Source organism: Melanotaenia boesemani, chromosome 5, assembly GCF_017639745.1.
Source record: "Melanotaenia boesemani isolate fMelBoe1 chromosome 5, fMelBoe1.pri, whole genome shotgun sequence".
Taxonomy (NCBI): Eukaryota; Metazoa; Chordata; class Actinopteri; order Atheriniformes; family Melanotaeniidae; genus Melanotaenia; species Melanotaenia boesemani.
Genome location: NC_055686.1, coordinates 175,774 through 194,940, shown reverse-complemented (window position 1 = coordinate 194,940; position 19,167 = coordinate 175,774). Strand labels below are relative to the sequence as shown.

Here is a 19,167-nt window from a genome sequence, read left to right as displayed (position 1 = left end):
GGGGTTTTATTCATCTTTCCAAGGTGTTTTTAATTATTCCTTTTTTGGAAGATTTATTCAGTGTACCCAGGGGATTTATTAATATTTTCCAGTAATTTTATACATCGTTCCTGGACATTTTCACATTTCCCACAGGTTGTATTTGTCTTTCCTGTTGCACAGACTGGAAAACTGGGTTGGACTTTCTTTAGTATCAGTTCTGGTTCAGGTCTAGTACCAGTCCTGGTTCTGTTGGATCTCAGTGCTGCGTTTGATACTGTAGACACAGAATCCTGTTGCACAGGCTGGAAACTGGGTTGGACTTTCTGGAGCGGTTCTTAACTGGTTCAGGTCCTGTTTAGAAGGCCGGAGTTATTTTGTTACCATCGGCAGCTATGAATCCGAGCAAGTGCCCATGACTTGTGGAGTCCCCCAGGGGTCAGTCCTTGGACCTCTTCTGTTCAACTTGTATCTGCTCCCTTTGGGTTAAATATTACAGAACTATAGCATTAATTATCAAAGTTATGCTGATGATACACAACTTTATGTCTCTGTCACCAGATGACTGCAGTGCAACAGACTTATTGTGTCAGAGTCTGGAGCAAATAAACACCTGGATGAAGGAGAATTTTCTACAATTAAATGAAGATTAAACTGAGATTATTCTGTTTGGTAGAAAGAGAAGAGGGTCAGCATTGGTTAACACCTGGAGACTCGGGTTCTTAAAACCACCGACCAAGTTGGTAACCTGGGAGTGTTGATAGACTCAGATCTGATGGTTTCTTTGCTCCATCTGTGATGCTGTTAATGTTTTCTGTAAACCACTTTGTATATTTTTGTTAGGATTACTATATTTTACTCCTACTTGAATCATGTTTAGGATTACTAGCTTAGTTATTCTGCTCCAACCAGCCCTGGTCTCTGCTTTAAATTGGAGATCCTGCACATCTGTCATAAATCATGGATCTGTAACAGAGTGAGAGCTCTGTCTGCTCTCTCCAGTCTTTGGGGGCCACTGGCCCTTTAAGATGGCAGGAAGCGCCCACACCTAAGCCCCCCTTCCTCCTCCTCATCCTCTCAAACACATTGTTCTGCTGCTGCCGGCCAGAAGCCGCTTCCCTCCCGCCACTGCAGCCCCCCGAGCCCCCCAGATACACTGCTTGTTCTCTGACAGCAAGAGGGAACCGGGACCCAAACTGGGGCCGGGATTGGCTTCAGGACCAGGTCCAGGACCGGAACAGGGTCTGGGTCTGTTTGTACAGGGCAGGAACTCTGATGGATCCACCGGTTCTGGCATGAGGAGACAAAGAGGGGAGGACGGCATGACTGGAGAGACAGGAACGAACTCAGGTGAGCCTCACTCCGAACAAAGAGTCCTTCTTCCTCCTCCTCCTCCTCTTCATCTGCTTCATACACACTGATGCTCTCACTGCTGTTGTCATGGCAACCATTTAATAGTCTGAGGTCAGGAGGAGACGAAGAGGAGGACGTGATGTAGAGGTGATGTAAGTGTGTGTTCTGTTTGTGACATCATAACAAACCTGTCAATCAAGCCATCACTGTGGAAGGACCAATAACCCGAAGGTTAAAGATCACATGATGTTTCCGTGATGTCATCATTTTCTTTGTTGAACATTTGATGCATCAGTGAAACAACAAACATAAACTTTGTCAGTAAATAAACAACAACGATGGTTGTTTGTTGATTCGTTGAGTTGTTTGTGTTTCGATTCCTTCCTGACTGAGATCAGCTGTTCGTTGTTTGTTTACCATCAGAGTGTAAATAAAGTGTGGACGGAGGTTTGGTTGACATCACGGACTGCTCCTTTACATCAGCTGGTCAACAGGAAGTGAAATGAAGGAAGCCGGCTTCCTCGCACACACACACACACACACACAAACACACACACACACACACACACACAGAAACAAAAGCAGCAGCATGTGTGCTATAATCTGCAGAAATACTCTGATTACTCTGCTGCTTTTGTTTCCCAGTGTGTGTGTGTGTGTGTGTGTGTGTGTCCTACTTTCTTTGTTTGACGCTTTGTTAGAAAACACAAAGACTCGGAGACAATGAGACGTGAGGAAGACGTGGACGTACGAGGGAAAACCTGACGTTCTGGATGTTTCTGAATCTGAAAGATAAACTTTACTCTGAGCCAGAAAACACGTTAAAAAGCAAATACTGAGATCTGAGCAGTTTTCCAGAAAGCAGGATTCCGGATTTATGTCCACAAGTCTGGATCATCAAAGTCTGATTATATCTCAGTTACCATAGTAACTAGTCCTGGAGAACCAGTCTGATCCGGACCAGGGGGGTGTTCCATGAAGCTGGATGAAGGGAAAGCTTTAAGTCTGGCTCATTTAATCCAGAGTTCTGTTCCATCTACGTGGCTTATGTGAATGCTGCTGTGTAACCATGGTAACCGATGCACCAAAACTAGCTTGTTCGGGGGCAGTCTAACGTTTAGCTTAGCCGTGTCTCTAAGGTTTGATACAGACTAAAGAAAGCTCCACCTGGTGGAGCTGCTCCACCTGGTAGAGCTGCTCCACCTGGTAGAGCTGCTCCACCTGGTAGAGCTGCTCCACCTGGTAGAACTGCTCCACCTGGTAGAGCTGCTCCACCTGGTAGAACTGCTCCACCTGGTAGAGCTGCTCCACCTGGTAGAACTGCTCCACCTGGTAGAGCTGCTCCGCCTCATTCTGGTATAAAATAAGAAACACCTGATATTACATCATAACTGTGTCAGCACCAGTTTAACTAAAGAAACACGACTATACACGTACTGAACATGAAATAAAAAGAACATGGTGTTCATTAAAACTAGTTAACACCTTATTAACCCTCCCCAGGTTCAGGAACCCGACCTCCACTGTCTCTGGTTGGCTACCAGTAAAACTGGGATCAGCTGAGCCCCGTCCATACAGGCCGAGGTGTTTAAAGAGAGAAAGCTGGTCTAAAGAGATGGACGGAGGAAGGTATAGATAGATAGAGACAGGCTTCCTTTCTGGTTACCATGGCTCGGTCTTTTATTAATGACCCTGCAGAGGACGCACGCTTCATTCAAAGCTCATTCAGACCTCCAGACCCACGGTTTTCAGGGGGAGGACCACCAGTAGCAGGTCTCTGACGTTGTCTCGGTCTCTGATGTTGTCGTGGTCTCTGATGTTGTCGTGGTCTCTGACGTTGTCTCGGTCTCTGACGTTGTCTCGGTCCCTGACGTTGTCGTGGTCTCTGACGTTGTCTCGGTCTCTGACGTTGTCTCGGTCCCTGACGTTGTCGTGGTCTCTGACGTTGTCTCGGTGTCTGACGTTGTCTCGGTCTCTGACGTTGTCTCGGTCCCTGACGTTGTCGTGGTCTCTGACGTTGTCTCGGTCTCTGACGTTGTCTCGGTCCCTGACGTTGTCGTGGTCTCTGACGTTGTCTCGGTGTCTGACGTTGTCGTGGTCTCTGACGTTGTCTCGGTCTCTGACGTTGTCGTGGTCTCTGACGTTGTCTCGGTCTCTGACGTTGTCTCGGTCTCTGACGTTGTCTCGGTCTCTGACGTTGTCTCGGTATCTGACGTTGTCATGGTCTCTGACGTTGTTTTGGTCTCTGACGTTGTCTTGGTATCTGACGTTGTCGTGGTCTCTGACATTGTCTCGGTCTCTGACGTTGTCTCGGTCTCTGACGTTGTCTCGGTCTCTGACGTTGTCTCGGTCTCTGACGTTGTCTCGGTCCCTGACGTTGTCTCGGTCTCTGACGTTGTCTCGGTCTCTGACGTTGTCGTGGTCTCTGACGTTGTCTCGGTCTCTGACGTTGTCGTGGTCTCTGACGTTGTCTCGGTCTCTGACGTTGTCGTGGTCTCTGACGTTGTCTCGGTCTCTGACTTTGTCTCGGTCTCTGACGTTGTCGCGGTCTCTGACGTTGTCTCGGTCTCTGACGTTGTCGTGGTCTCTGACGTTGTCTCGGTCTCTGACGTTGTCGTGGTCTCTGACGTTGTCTCGGTCTCTGACGTTGTCTTGGTCTCTGACGTTGTCTCGGTCTCTGACGTTGTCTTGGTCCCTGACGTTGTCGTGGTCTCTGACGTTGTCTTGGTTGTCGCCAGTCTGGACCCCCAGAATGGGGATCTCTCAGATGAATCCCCTGTCTGAGAAGTCCGCCACCACTTCAGCCTCATCTGAATGAGACCGGTCCATGTCAGGGGAATCCCTCATCCAGGGATCACTCCCCATAGCCATCTCTCCAGTACTGCAGATGGAATGTAGGGAGGCCCTCTTGGTCAATGCTGAGCCGTTTTTTTCTGCCTGCTGGGTCCATTTCTGGTCAGATCCTTCTGTCATGAATTGGCGGTGGAAGTGAGGACCCAATTGCAGGCAGTCCGGGCAGGAGGCAGAATCGGTGCAGGTGACAAGGTTTATTTCCCAAAACTCAAGACAGGGAACCATACACGACAGGGATAATCCATACAACATGTACCACATATAAGGATCTGACGAGGAGTAACTGGAAACCAAGGACACGGAGGGAGTAATGAGAAACAGGTGAAGTGGATGAATAATTAGACCAGGTGTTCTAACGAGGCAGAAACAGAAACCACAGAGCACACAAGGAAAAAACTAGCTTAACATGACAAAGCCAAAAACCCAAACCATGATCTTAAAGCAGAAACTAACGACAAAAACCAGAACTATAAACCCAAAACCATAACTAGAAAACGACAAACATGACCCACACACAGCCCATGATCATGACAGTCGTTACCTTTATTGGTATTATTAACAATGCTTCCATCATTAAAATGAGTAGTGATGCTAACTATCATCACTACTGAAAATAACCAGCGTACAGTGAGATAAATAGATGTATATAAGAGCATTGTTGGTGAGTTTTATTATTTAGATTTTTTTTCTACATTTGACTTCATTCTATTCTCAGAGAGTTGGTATAAAGAAAATTGGATTCACACTTCACATAACATAACTCTCTACACGTTCACAAGCAACTGTCCTCTATATGGTTGTTGTTCCATCGTGTTGTTACTGGTCCCAGTGTCCCGGTGTCCCAGTGTCCCGGTGTCCAGCGCTGCCCATATCAAACACCAGGTCATTTTACTCTATATGAGAAATTCTGAGGAGAAAAAGAACCCGGAATCATGGGGAACATGATAACAGGAAGTCTGTTTCTACAGGTAGCCCTACACTGAGGTGAACCACATCGGGATTGGTGGTTGCCATGGCGCCTAGGCCATCATCAGGTGAACTATGGGGACTCCATCTGATGCCCCCTCAGATCCGGGTGGACTGCTGCCTCCCTAATGGCGAGTCTCCATTTTCTATTTAATTTCCATGTCTATGGTGTTTTCTAATTGTTCTATTGTTTTTCTAATGCTTCCACTGTATTTTTGCTGTATTTATACTGTGTGTCTGTTGTGTTTTCTACTGAGTTTTTTTCTGTTGCATTTATTTGTCTCTATTGTGTTTAGTAAATTCCTATTGTTTCTAATAAGTTTCCACTATGTTTTCCACTGTTTCTGCTGTATTTTTTTACCACATGTCCACTATGTTTTCCACTGTTTCTGCTGTATTTTTTTACCACATGTCCACTGTTTTCCACTGTTTCTGCTGTATTTTTTTACCACATGTCCACTATGTTTTCCACTGTTTCTGCTGTATTTTTTTACCACATGTCCACTATGTTTTCCACTGTTTCTGCTGTATTTTGTTACCACATGTCCACTATGTTTTCCACTGTTTCTGCTGTACTTTTTTACCACATGTCCACTATGTTTTCCACTGTTTCTGCTGTATTTTGTTACGACATGTCCACTATGTTTTCCACTGTTTCTGCTGTATTTTTTTACCACATGTCCACTATGTTTTCCACTGTTTCTGCTGTATTTTTTTACCACATGTCCACTATGTTTTCCACTGTTTCTGCTGTATTTTTTTTTACCACATGTCCACTATGTTTTCCACTGTTTCTGCTGTATTTTTTTACCACATGTCCACTATGTTTTCTACTGTTTCTGCTGTATTTTTTTACCACATGTCCACTATGTTTTCTACTGTTTCTGCTGTATTTTTTTTACCACATGTCCACTATGTTTTCCACTGTTTCTGCTGTATTTTTTTTACCACATGTCCAGTGTGTTTTCCACTGTTTCTGCTGTATTTTTTTACCACATGTCCACTATGTTTTCCACTGTTTCTGCTGTATTTTTTTACCACATGTCCAGTGTGTTTTCCACTGTTTCTGCTGTATTTTTTTACCACATGTCCAGTGTGTTTTCCACTGTTTCTGCTGTATTTTTTTACCACATGTCCACTATGTTTTCCACTGTTTCTGCTGTATTTTTTTACCACATGTCCACTATGTTTTCCACTGTTTCTGCTGTATTTTTCTACCACATGTCCAGTGTGTTTTCCACTGTTTCTGCTGTATTTTTTTACCACATGTCCAGTGTGTTTTCCACTGTTTCTGCTGTATTTTTTTACCACATGTCCAGTGTGTTTTCCACTGTTTCTGCTGTATTTTTTTACCACATGTCCACTATGTTTTCCACTGTTTCTGCTGTATTTTTTTACCACATGTCCAGTATGTTTTCCACTGTTTCTGCTGTATTTTTCTACCACATGTCCAGTGTGTTTTCCACTGTTTCTGCTGTATTTTTTTACCACATGTCCAGTGTGTTTTCCACTGTTTCTGCTGTATTTTTCTACCACATGTCCAGTGTGTTTTCCACTGTTTCTGCTGTATTTTTCTACCACATGTCCAGTGTGTTTTCCACTGTTTCTGCTGTATTTTTCTACCACATGTCCACTATGTTTTCCACTGTTTCTGCTGTATTTTTTTACCACATGTCCAGTGTGTTTTCCACTGTTTCTGCTGTATTTTTTTACCACATGTCCAGTATGTTTTCCACTGTTTCTGCTGTATTTTTCTACCACATGTCCAGTGTGTTTTCCACTGTTTCTGCTGTATTTTTTTTACCACATGTCCAGTGTGTTTTCCACTGTGTTTTGCTGCTCATTTATTCATTTTCTATTCGGCTTTATCCAGTTCAGCTGGAGCCTATCCCAGCAGTCAGCCGGCGAGAGGCAGGGTCTGGACCGGTCGCCGGTCCTTTGCAGGACTTCTACTTTGTGTATTTGTTCATAGTGTTTCATGTGTTTCAGGGATGATGGTGAGTCTGGAGTGCCTTAGAGAAATGCCCCTCATCAGCATTAAGCAGCAGCTCTTTATAGAGGCCAGGAAGTACCCACTCTACCACCTGCTTCAGGTACACCTACTGCTACCTGGGACTTCACACATTACACCTAGCAGCTCTGACCTCTGCCCTCTGATTGCCCAGGAAGAGTCATGCTACATCTTTGTGGGCGTGACCCAGGAGGCAGAGCGAGAGGAATTCTACGATGAGACTCGTCGCCTGTGTGACCTGCGACTCTTTCACCCAATCCTGAAGGTCATTGAACCGCTGGGAAACCGTGAGGAGAAGATTCTGAACCGGGAGATTGGTAGGATTCACCCCCTTCCAGTTGTCATCATTCTGGTAATACCGTCTCTGCTCCAGACTAACCCTGCCACCCTACAGGGTTTGCAATTGGGATGCCAGTTTGTGAGTTTGAGATGATGAAGGACCCAGAAATCCAGGACTTCCGTCGCTCCATACTGAGTGTGTGCAGAGAAGCCATGGAGGAGAGGGAAGGGGGTGGGGCCCACAGTCAGGCCCTATATGTTTATCCCCCTAATGTGGAGTCTAGCCCTCATTTGCCCCCACACATCTACAGCAAGCTGGACAAAGGTGCTGAGACACTTCTGTTCCCTGTAAATGTCTGTATGTACCTGTCCTGCTGCGGACGTCTACCTTTCCAGAAATGTTTGAGTCCACTTACCTCTCTCTTTGCAGGCCGGCTGATCGTGACCATCTGGGTGATTGTGTCTCCATCTAACTCCAAACAGAAGTACACTTTGAAGGTTTGTATGAGCTCCATGCTTCAGGTGGAATGAGAAGGGGAAGCAGGGCGCCATCAACACTTTGTAAAGTGGGGATGAGATGACAGTAACTCAACTTGGGACATTGTAGCTTGATGGAGAGAATACTTTGAAGACTCCCTTAGCCCCACTGATATGCCTTCCATATCTCTGAGGCTGAATGCTGGCTCCTCCATAGCAGGGCCCCGAGGTTGGTGAGACTGTGGGGATGTCTTGGTTGACACACCTCTGCAGTATTACGTTGACATTGAGGATAGTGCCCCTGGACTGGCAGACTGGGTCCCTATTTTTAAGAAGGGGAACCAAAGGATGTGTTCTAATTACAGAGGATCACAATCCTGGTAAGGTCTATTCAGGGATCCTGGAGAGGAGAACCCATTGGATAGCTGAACCTGGGATAGAGGAGCTGCAGTTTGACTCCTCCAAGGCTGCCCTTCGTCACTGATTCTGTTCATAACTTTCATGGACAAAATTCGTAGGTGCAGCTGAGGTGTTGAGGGGGTCCAGTTTAGTAGCTTAAAGATCTGGTCTCTGCTTTACAGATAATGTGGTTCTGTTGACTTCATCAGGCCATGATCTCCAACTCTGGATTGAATCACAGCCAAGTGTGAAGCAGTTTAGATAAGAATCAGCTCTTCCAGATCCAGTTTGGAGCAGAGATGGTATTACCAGCTGGAAAAAGGATGCAGTGTTCTCTCCAGGTCGGGAATGAGGTCCTGCCCCAAGTGGAAGAGTTCAAGTATCTCAGGGTCTTGTTCAGGAGTGAGGAAAGGATGGACTGGGAGATCTACAGGAGGATCAGTGAAGCTTCAGCAGTGATGAGGAATTTTTACCGGTTGATCTGCATTCCTACCCTCACCTCTGGTCATTAGCTGTGGGTACTGTCTAAGAGAAACAGATCATGAATACAAGCAGATGAAATGAATTTCCTCTTAAGGATATCTGGACTCCCTCTTGAAGATAGGATGAAAAGTTCAGTGATCCAGGAGGAGATCAGAGCTCCTCCACATCCAGAGGAGCCAAATTAGTGGATCAGGCATCTGGTCAGGATACCTCGTGACCTGGGACTGGTACCAACACATCCTACCGGGAGAAAGAAAGATCTTCAAGTGTCTTCTCTCCGGCTTCTGGTCTATAAGGACAAGTCTGTCCTCTCTAGGTTCTGTTCTATGAGGACACATTTTTGTCCTTGTGGGGTTATGGTTTTTGAGGAAATGTCTGTCCTCTCTAGGTTCTGTTCTATGAGGACACATATTTGTCCTTGTGGGGTTATGGTTTTTGAGGAAATGTCTGTCCTCTCTGGGTTCTGGTCTATGAGGACACATTTTTGTCCTTGTGGGGTTATGGTTTTTGAGGAAATGTCTGTCCTCTCTGGGTTCTGGTCTATGAGGACACATTTTTGTCCTTGTGGGGTTATGGTTTTTGAGGAAATGTCTGTCCTCTCTGGGTTCTGGTCTATGAGGACACATTTTTGTCCTTGTGGGGTTATGGTTTTTGAGGAAATGTCTGTCCTCTCTAGGTTCTGTTCTATGAGGACACATTTTTGTCCTTGTGAGGTTATGGTTTTTGAGGAAATGTCTGTCCTCTCTGGGTTCTGGTCTATGAGGACACATTTTTGTCCTTGTGGGGTTATGGTTTTTGAGGAAATGTCTGTCCTCTCTGGGTTCTGGTCTATGAGGACACATTTTTGTCCTTGTGGGGTTATGGTTTTTGAGGAAATGTCTGTCCTCTCTGGGTTCTGGTCTATGAGGACACATTTTTGTCCTTGTGGGGTTATGGTTTTTGAGGAAATGTCTGTCCTCTCTGGGTTCTGGTCTATGAGGACACATTTTTGTCCTAGTGGGGTTATGGTTTTTGAGGAAATGTCTGTCCTCTCTGGGTTCTGGTCTATGAGGACACATTTTTGTCCTTGTGGGGTTATGGTTTTTGAGGAAATGTCTGTCCTCTCTGGGTTCTGGTCTATGAGGAAATGTCTGTCCTCTCTGGGTTCTGGTCTATGGGGAAATATCTGTCCTCTCTGGGTTCTGGTCGATGAGGACACATTTTTGTCCTTGTGGGGTTATGGTCTATGAGGACAAGTCTGCCCTCTCTGGGTTCTGGTCTATGGGGAAATGTCTGTCCTCTCTGGGTTCTGGTCTATGAGGACAGATTTTTGTCCTTGTGGGGTTATGGTTTTTGAGGAAATGTCTGTCCTCTCTGGGTTCTGGTCTATGAGGACACATTTTTGTCCTTGTGGGGTTATGGTTTTTGAGGAAATGTCTGTCCTCTCTGGGTTCTGGTCTATGAGGACACATTTTTGTCCTTGTGGGGTTATGGTTTTTGAGGAAATGTCTGTCCTCTCTGGGTTCTGGTCTATGAGGACACATTTTTTTCGTGTGGGGTTCTGGTCTATGAGGACAAGTCTGCCCTCTCTGGGTTCTGGTCTATGGGGAAATGTCTGTCCTCTCTGGGTTCTGGTCTATGAGGACATACTTTTGTCCTTGTGGGGTTATGGTTTTTGAGGAAATGTCTGTCCTCTCTGGGTTCTGGTCTACGAGGAGAAATTTTTGTCCTTGTGGGGTTATGGTTTTTGAGGAAATGTCTGTCCTCTCTGGGTTCTGGTCTACGAGGAGACATTTTTGTCCTTGTGGGGTTATGGTTTTTGAGGAAATGTCTGTCCTCTCTGGGTTCTGGTCTATGAGGACACATTTTTGTCCTTGTGGGGTTATGGTTTTTGAGGAAATGTCTGTCCTCTCTGGGTTCTGGTCTATGAGGACACATTTTTGTCCTTGTGGGGTTATGGTTTTTGAGGAAATGTCTGTCCTCTCTGGGTTCTGGCCTATGAGGAAATGTCTGTCCTCTCTGGGTTCTGGTCTATGGGGAAATGTCTGTCCTCTCTGGGTTCTGGTCTATGAGGACACATTTTTGTCCTTGTGGGGTTATGGTCTATGAGGACAAGTCTGCCCTCTCTGGGTTCTGGTCTATGGGGAAATGTCTGTCCTCTCTGGGTTCTGGTCTATGAGGACACATTTTTGTCCTTGTGGGGTTATGGTTTTTGAGGAAATGTCTGTCCTCTCTGGGTTCTGGTCTATGAGGACACATTTTTGTCCTTGTGGGGTTATGGTTTTTGAGGAAATGTCTGTCCTCTCTGGGTTCTGGTCTATGAGGACACATTTTTGTCCTTGTGGGGTTATGGTTTTTGAGGAAATGTCTGTCCTCTCTGGGTTCTGGTCTATGAGGAAATGTCTGTCCTCTCTGGGTTCTGGTCTATGGGGAAATGTCTGTCCTCTCTGGGTTCTGGTCTATGAGGACACATTTTTGTCCTTGTGGGGTTATGGTCTATGAGGACAAGTCTGCCCTCTCTGGGTTCTGGTCTATGCGGAAATGTCTGTCCTCTCTGGGTTCTGGTCTATGAGGACACATTTTTGTCCTTGTGGGGTTATGGTTTTTGAGGAAATGTCTGTCCTCTCTGGGTTCTGGTCTATGAGGACACATTTTTGTCCTTGTGGGGTTATGGTTTTTGTGGAAATGTCTGTCCTCTCTGGGTTCTGGTCTATGAGGACACATTTTTGTCCTTGTGGGGTTATGGTTTTTGAGGAAATGTCTGTCCTCTCTCTTGGTTCTGGTCTATGAGGACACATTTTTTTCCGTGTGGGGTTCTGGTCTATGAGGACAAGTCTGCCCTCTCTGGGTTCTGGTCTATGGGGAAATGTCTGTCCTCTCTGGGTTCTGGTCTATGAGGACATACTTTTGTCCTTGTGGGGTTATGGTTTTTGAGGAAATGTCTGTCCTCTCTGGGTTCTGGTCTATGAGGACACATTTTTGTCCTTGTGGGGTTATGGTTTTTGTGGAAATGTCTGTCCTCTCTGGGTTCTGGTCTATGAGGACACATTTTTGTCCTTGTGGGGTTATGGTTTTTGAGGAAATGTCTGTCCTCTCTCTTGGTTCTGGTCTATGAGGACACATTTTTTTCCGTGTGGGGTTCTGGTCTATGAGGACAAGTCTGCCCTCTCTGGGTTCTGGTCTATGGGGAAATGTCTGTCCTCTCTGGGTTCTGGTCTATGAGGACATACTTTTGTCCTTGTGGGGTTATGGTTTTTGAGGAAATGTCTGTCCTCTCTGGGTTCTGGTCTATGAGGACACATTTTTGTCCTTGTGGGGTTATGGTTTTTGAGGAAATGTCTGTCCTCTCTGGGTTCTGGTCTACGAGGAGAAATTTTTGTCCTTGTGGGGTTATGGTTTTTGAGGAAATGTCTGTCCTCTCTGGGTTCTGGTCTACGAGGAGAAATTTTTGTCCTTGTGGGGTTATGGTTTTTGAGGAAATGTCTGTCCTCTCTGGGTTCTGGTCTATGGGGACACATTTTTGTCCTTGTGGGGTTATGGTTTTTGAGGAAATGTCTGTCCTCTCTCTTGGTTCTGGTTTATGGGGACACATTTTTGTCCTTGTGGGGTTATGGTTTTTGAGGAAATGTCTGTCCTCTCTGGGTTCTGGTCTATGAGGACACATTTTTGTCCTTGTGGGGTTATGGTTTTTGAGGAAATGTCTGTCCTCTCTGGGTTCTGGTCTATGAGGAAATGTCTGTCCTCTCTGGGTTCTGGTCTATGAGGACACATTTTTGTCCTTGTGGGGTTATGGTTTTTGAGAAAATGTCTGTCCTCTCTGGGTTCTGGTCTATGAGGAAATGTCTGTCCTCTCTGGGTTCTGGTCTGTGAGGACAGATAAAGTTGCTGATGGTCATCTGATTGCAGGCAGCTGACAGAACTGAAAGGTTTACCGGGTGTTTCTGTGTCCAGGTGAACCATGACAGTTTACCTGAGCAGCTGATTGCTGAATCCATAAGGAAGAAGAGCCGATCAATGCACCTGTCCCCTCAGCAGCTGCGTCTCTGTGTGCAGGAGTACCAGGGCCAGTACATCCTGAAGGTACCCGTCTGTTTCACCCGTATTCTGAACGTACTTGTCTGTATGGATCACATGTTTGCATCCCTCAGGTGTGTGGCTGTGATGAGTACCTATTAGAGAAGTTTCCTCTCAGCCAGTACAAGGTAATCCCTCCAGTCTGAAACCTCAGCTGTGTGTCTCTTTCCTGTGGACGTATCTGATTATGTCCACCTGTCTCCACCTGTCCCCTCATCTGTCTGCAGTACATTCGTTCATGTATTATAGTGGGACGTCTTCCCCACCTGATGCTTGTGTCCAAAGACAGTCTTTACTCTCAGCTCCCTGCCTCTGGCTTTGTCACGCCTTCCTACAGGTAAGTGGGCAGTCTCTTAGAAACAAGTGTCATAACCAATCAGGAGCAGGTACAGGTGTGCTGCAAGTGTCCCGATGACATGATGTTTATGTTCTAGTCGGAGGACTCCTCAGCCATCTCCCTGTCCAGGAGGAGTGGATGGTTCTCCTCCTCGTTCTCTCTGGGCCTTCAACACTCTACTAAGGGTCCGGCTGCTCTGTGCCACCTACGTCAACGTCAACATCAGGGACATTGACAAGGTCTTTGGTCTTCAATCTCTGTAATGTTCCACAGGTTTTCTAAATTTCCTCTGCCCTCAATGTCCTCTATCTGCCTGGTACTCTTCTTAGTCTCGGTCCATCGGTCCACCTATGTCAGTGTCAACATCGGGGACATTGATAAGGTCTTTGGTCCTTCGTGTCTATAATGTTTCCCATGTTTTCTTCAGTGTCCCCTGTCCTCAATGTCCTCTATCTGCCTGGTACTCTTCTTAGTCTCGGTCCATCGGTCCACCTATGTCAGTGTCAACATCAGGGACATTGATAAGGTCTTTGGTCCTTCGTGTCTATAATGTTTCCCATGTTTTTCTTCAGTGTCCCCTGTCCTCAATGTCCTCTATCTGCCTGGTACTCTTCTTACTCTCAATTTATTCTGCCTACGTTATTGTTAACATCAGAGACGTTGACAAGGTCTGCTGTCTTCTGTCTGGGCTTAATCTGTTCATGTTGTATGTTCTACATTTGTCCTCTTTCAGTCCCTCATACTTGTCATTGTGTTTGTTTTTCTCTTGTGTCTGTCGGTAGTCACAGTCTGTGTCCACAGACGTTAGATGTTCAACCTGTTTTCTGTTTCAGTGTGTTCTACCTGGGTTAGCGTAAACTTCAGAGACAGGGACAAGGATCTAGTCCGGTCTGTCTGCTTTGGTGTAGTGTGTCCACAGTTGTCCTCAGACTGTCCTTTGTTCCATGTTTGAAATTGGAGGACTGTTTACTTTCAACAACCTGTCTCCTCAGCAGTCTCTCTCAGCTACTGTCTTAATTTATGTCCTATTCCATGTGTCACTCTGTCTTCTCAGATATTCCTCATGTATGTCTCTCATCTCCTCATCAGCTGTCCTTTCAGGACTTCTTCATGTATGTCTCTCATCTCCTCATCAGCTGTCTTCTCAGGATTTCTCCATGTATGTCTCTCATCTCCTCATCAACTGTCTTCTCAGGACTTCTTCATGTATGTCTCTCATCTCCTCATCAACTGTCTTCTCAGGACTTCTTCATGTATGTCTCTCATCTCCTCATCAACTGTCTTCTCAGGACTTCTTCATGTATGTCTCTCATCTCCTCATCAGCTGTCTTCTCAGGATTTCTCCATGTATGTCTCTCATCTCCTCATCAACTGTCTTCTCAGGACTTCTTCATGTATGTCTCTCATCTCCTCATCAACTGTCTTCTCAGGACTTCTTCATGTATGTCTCTCATCTCCTCATCAACTGTCTTCTCAGGACTTCTTCATGTATGTCTCTCATCTCCTCATCAGCTGTCTTCTCAGGACTTCTTCATGTATGTCTCTCATCTCCTCATCAGCTGTCTTCTCAGGACTTCTTCATGTATGTCTCTCATCTCCTCATCAACTGTCTTCTCAGGACTTCTTCATGTATGTCTCTCATCTCCTCATCAGCTGTCTTCTCAGGACTTCTTCATGTATGTCTCTCATCTCCTCATCAGCTGTCTTCTCAGGACTTCTTCATGTATGTCTCTCATCTCCTCATCAACTGTCTTCTCAGGACTTCATGTATGTCTCTCATCTCCTCATCAACTGTCTTCTCAGGACTTCTTCATGTATGTCTCTCATCTCCTCATCAGCTGTCTTCTCAGGACTTCTTCATGTATGTCTCTCATCTCCTCATCAGCTGTCTTCTCAGGACTTCTTCATGTATGTCTCTCATCTCCTCATCAGCTGTCTTCTCAGGACTTCTTCATGTATGTCTCTCATCTTCTCAACAAATGTGATTAGTTAAAACCAGGGAGATTTATTTTGGTTCTCAGTGAGGTGTTTTTGGTGTCTGGGGTGATTTCAAGTCACATGTCAACATATTTACCTGTGTTTATGTGTGTTTGTGCAGATTTATGTAAGGACAGGTATCTATCATGGAGGAGAGCCACTCTGTGATAACGTCAACACACAGAGAGTCCCCTGTTCCAACCCCAGGTAATCATCACACTGAAAACCTACAGTACTGAAATTTCCCCGGTGTGGTACAAAAATGATTATCTCATCTTATCTCATCTCATCATCTCATCTCATCTCATCTCATCTCATCTCATCTCATCTCATCTTATCTCATCTTATCTTATCTTATCTTATCTTATCTTATCTTATCTTATCTCATCTCATCTCATCTCATCTTATCATCTGAGGCCATGTTTGCATAATGCTTTCATGCAAAGCCTCCATACTTGCCCTTTGTGTATTTGAAAAAACTGCCTGTACATAACATCGGAGTGAAAACTACTTCAATGCCAACTGAAAACACAAGTAGTAGTGGAAAGATGTAGTGTGCATGGCAGGCCTGTAGGGGGCAGTGAAGCCTTGTAAGGACAAACCCAACATGTGCTTGACATCCTCATAAGACCTGAGGAAATAACAACTGCTTGCATAGAGCTGTAGTGGTTATCTTGTGCATCCAATCTTTATTTCTTTGCTGACGGCATAAATGTTGAACAAAGAAGCAGGTTTTGATTGAAGATTCTTAAACGAGGGCCTGAGTGCACAAATGCATGGTGACATGAAGACGTCATGGTTGCCCACTCCATGTTTATATGGACAGGGGGGTTAGGGGCTAATCCTCTCCATGTTTCCTGTCCACCCAAAACTCTGTTACCGTGGAAATGTGAGGCCTAAACTCAACGTTTTGTGTTTTACTGTCTCAATGTCATTGTGTAAATAGGGCCTTGCTCTTACTCACTTGTGTGGACCTTTCTACAGGTGGAATGAGTGGCTGACCTATGACATCTACTTGGCGGATCTTCCTCGATCAGCCAGACTCTGTCTTTCCATTTGCTCTGTAAAGGGGAGGAAAGGAGCTAAGGAGGTAGGAGAGGAAGCAGATGAGGACACAGATGAATGAATCAGTGAGTGGATGTCTGAAGCTTCTCTGTCTCACCTGTATGTCCTACAGGAGCACTGTCCTCTGGCCTGGGGGAACGTCAACCTCTTCGACTACCAGGACATCTTGGTCTCTGGTAAAGTGGCTCTCAGTCTTTGGCCAGTACCTCACGGCCTCGAGGACCTTCTCAATCCCATTGGAGTTGCTAGTTCAAACCCCAACAAGGTACTACTGCAGACATGCAGACATGTGCCTATCATGGGCGGTGTGGCTCAGTGGGTAGAGTGGTTGTCTTGTAGTCTGAGGGTTGCCAGTTAGATCCTCGGCCTGTAGAGCTCATGTCAAGGTGACCCTGAGCAAAACACCAAACCCCAAATTGCTCCTGATGGGTGGTGGTTGAGTGCCTTGCATGGCAGCTTCCTCCATCAGTTTATGAATGTGTGGATGTGATGTATGATGGATTGGGTATCATTACAGGTACAGTAAAGTGCTATATAAATACCGACCATTTACCATTTACCACTGTTGAGCTGACTGATCGTTGATCATGTGGTTTGTAGGAGACTCCCTGTGTGGAGCTGGAGTTCTCCTGGTTCAACCAGACAGTGGTGTTTCCTGACGAACAGCAGATTGAAGAACACGCCAACTGGACCATCAGCAGAGAGTTGGGCTACAACTACTGCCTAGGACTGGTACTTCTCCTCCTCCTGTTCTTCAGCTTGCATTTGACATTGCCAGCTAATGTGATGTGATTTAATTCCCCCAAATTATCAACAACTGAACATTGGCAGATGTTCTCACTTTTGGGACCCTCTAACGATGGCTAATCCAGCATCCAACTTGCAACCTGTCTCTACTCTGACATCTATCCAGCCAGTAAAAATCTGTCTCATATTGACCATTGTTCTCTTACTCTGTCCCTTCCTCTCTTTCTTTTTCTCTCCTCGTCCGATAAGATCCTCTTGGGTTTCTTTATCAAATCAGCTATGGTGGCATTAAAATGGCTGTTTGTTGATATCCAGTTGCTGGAGTGTGATTTAGTGCAATAAAAGAAACCCATCAGTACCATAACCTGGTAATGATGGGTCAAACATTTTAACAGATCTTCACCAGTCAGATGTTTGTTGTTGAGCAATTGGACTGAATTTGGACTGGAGTTAAAACAAAGATTAAATTACCTTTAGAAACAATATGAACAACTAAGAGTAGCAATACTAAAAATACACACAAAGGACTTCATTAAATAATGTGCTAAAATGAATAAAATGAAAATAAAGTAACTTAAACAAAATTAAATAAATTAAAATCAAATAAAATTCTGTTCACTTTAATCACTGTATCCTTTAAAGGTTGTGATAGTAGCTTCCATTTTTTTTATAGAGCAGCCGTCTGGCCTGTGACAGCAGTGTTTCAGCCGCAGATGCAGAGCAGCTTCATTCTCTTTGCTCCAGAGATCCACTGTATGAGCTGTCTGAGCAGGAGAAGGACTTCCTCTGGAGACACAGGTAAGAGCGGGACTCAGGTAGAGACACATGTCAGACCAGGGTGCAGGTAGAGACACAGGTGAAGGAGGGGCTCAGGTGGAGACACAGGTAAGAGCAGGGTTCAGGCGGAGACAATTGTACGAGCGGGGCTAAGGTGGAGACACAGGTAAGAGTGAGGCTCGGGTGGAGACACGTGTCGGATCAGGGTGCAGGTAGAGACACAGGTGAAGGACGGGCTCAGGTGGAGACACAGGTAAGAGCGGGGCTCAGGTAGAGACACATGTCAGACCAGGGTGCAGGTAGAGACACAGGTGAAGGAGGGACTCAGGTGAAGACACAGGTAAGAGCGGGGTTCAGGCGGAGACAATTGTACGAGCGAGGCTAAGGTGGAGACACAGGTAAGAGTGAGGCTCGGGTGGAGACACGTGTCGGATCAGGGTTTAGGTAGAGACACAGGTGAAGGAGCGGTTCAGGTGGAGACACAGGTAAGAGCAGGGTTGAGGTAGAGAGACAGGTGAGAATGGGGCTAATGTGGAGACACAGGTAAGAGTGAGGCTCAGTACGAGTTGGGCTCAGGTGGGGACACAGGTCAGAGTGGGGCTAAGGTAAAGACGAGTAAGAGTGGGGCTAAGGTTCGGGTGGAGACAGGTGAGAACGGAGCTAAGGTAGAGACACGGGTAAGAGTGAGGCTCAGGTGGAGACACAGGTAAGAGTGACGCTCAGGTGGAGACACAGGTAAGAATGAGGCTCGGGTGGAGACACAGGTAAGAGTGAGGCTCAGAAGGAGACACAGGTAAGAGTGAGGCTCAGGTGGAGACACAGGTAAGAGTGAGGCTCAGGAGGAGACACAGGTAAGAGTGGGGCTCAGGTGGAGACACAGGTAAGAGTGAGGCTCAGGAGGAGACACAGGTAAGAGTGAGGCTCTGATGGAGACACAGGTAAGAGTGAGGCTCAGGAGGAGACACAGGTAAGAGTGAGGCTCAGGTGGAGACACAGGTAAGAGTGAGGCTCAGGAGGAGACACAGGTAAGAGTGAGGCTCAGGAGGAGACACAGGTAAGAGTGAGGCTCAGGAGGAGACACAGGTAAGAGTGAGGCTCAGGTGGAGACACAGGTAAGAGTGAGGCTCAGGAGGAGACACAGGTAAGAGTGAGGCTCAGGTGGAGACACAGGTAAGAGTGAGGCTCAGGAGGAGACACAGGTAAGAGTGAGGCTCAGGTGGAGACACAGGTAAGAGTGAGGCTCAGGAGGAGACACAGGTAAGAGTGAGGCTCGGGTGGAGACACAGGTAAGAGTGAGGCTCAGGAGGAGACACAGGTAAGAGTGAGGCTCGGGTGGAGACACAGGTAAGAGTGAGGCTCAGGAGGAGACACAGGTAAGAGTGAGGCTCGGGTGGAGACACAGGTAAGAGTG

The 19,167-nt window shown here is 46.1% G+C and overlaps 1 protein-coding gene and 1 long non-coding RNA gene across 3 annotated transcripts in view; both read left to right on the top strand.

Moving 5' to 3' along the window:
* Positions 1-802: 802 nt before the first annotated feature.
* Positions 803-19,167, top strand: part of zgc:158659 (uncharacterized protein LOC791141 homolog) — a 41,280-nt gene continuing 22,915 nt past the window's right edge. Inside the window, exons 1-15 of one of the 2 annotated variants that reach the window (XM_041986116.1) lie at positions 803-1,329; positions 5,154-5,282; positions 7,141-7,244; positions 7,317-7,479; positions 7,557-7,766; positions 7,872-7,939; positions 12,731-12,859; positions 12,928-12,981; positions 13,081-13,190; positions 13,288-13,429; positions 15,289-15,374; positions 16,152-16,257; positions 16,345-16,497; positions 16,833-16,964; positions 17,653-17,777. In XM_041986116.1, the coding sequence (XP_041842050.1) occupies positions 5,198-5,282; positions 7,141-7,244; positions 7,317-7,479; positions 7,557-7,766; positions 7,872-7,939; positions 12,731-12,859; positions 12,928-12,981; positions 13,081-13,190; positions 13,288-13,429; positions 15,289-15,374; positions 16,152-16,257; positions 16,345-16,497; positions 16,833-16,964; positions 17,653-17,777 (1,667 nt within the window). In that variant the 5' untranslated portion in view covers positions 803-1,329; positions 5,154-5,197. The remainder of the gene's footprint in view (positions 1,330-5,153; positions 5,283-7,140; positions 7,245-7,316; positions 7,480-7,556; positions 7,767-7,871; positions 7,940-12,730; positions 12,860-12,927; positions 12,982-13,080; positions 13,191-13,287; positions 13,430-15,288; positions 15,375-16,151; positions 16,258-16,344; positions 16,498-16,832; positions 16,965-17,652; positions 17,778-19,167) is intronic. The other variant, XM_041986115.1, reaches the window with a different exon arrangement.
* Positions 18,147-18,564, top strand: LOC121640403. The gene is made up of 3 exons (XR_006010454.1): positions 18,147-18,241; positions 18,300-18,332; positions 18,480-18,564. It is a non-coding gene; the product is annotated as an uncharacterized LOC121640403 (long non-coding RNA).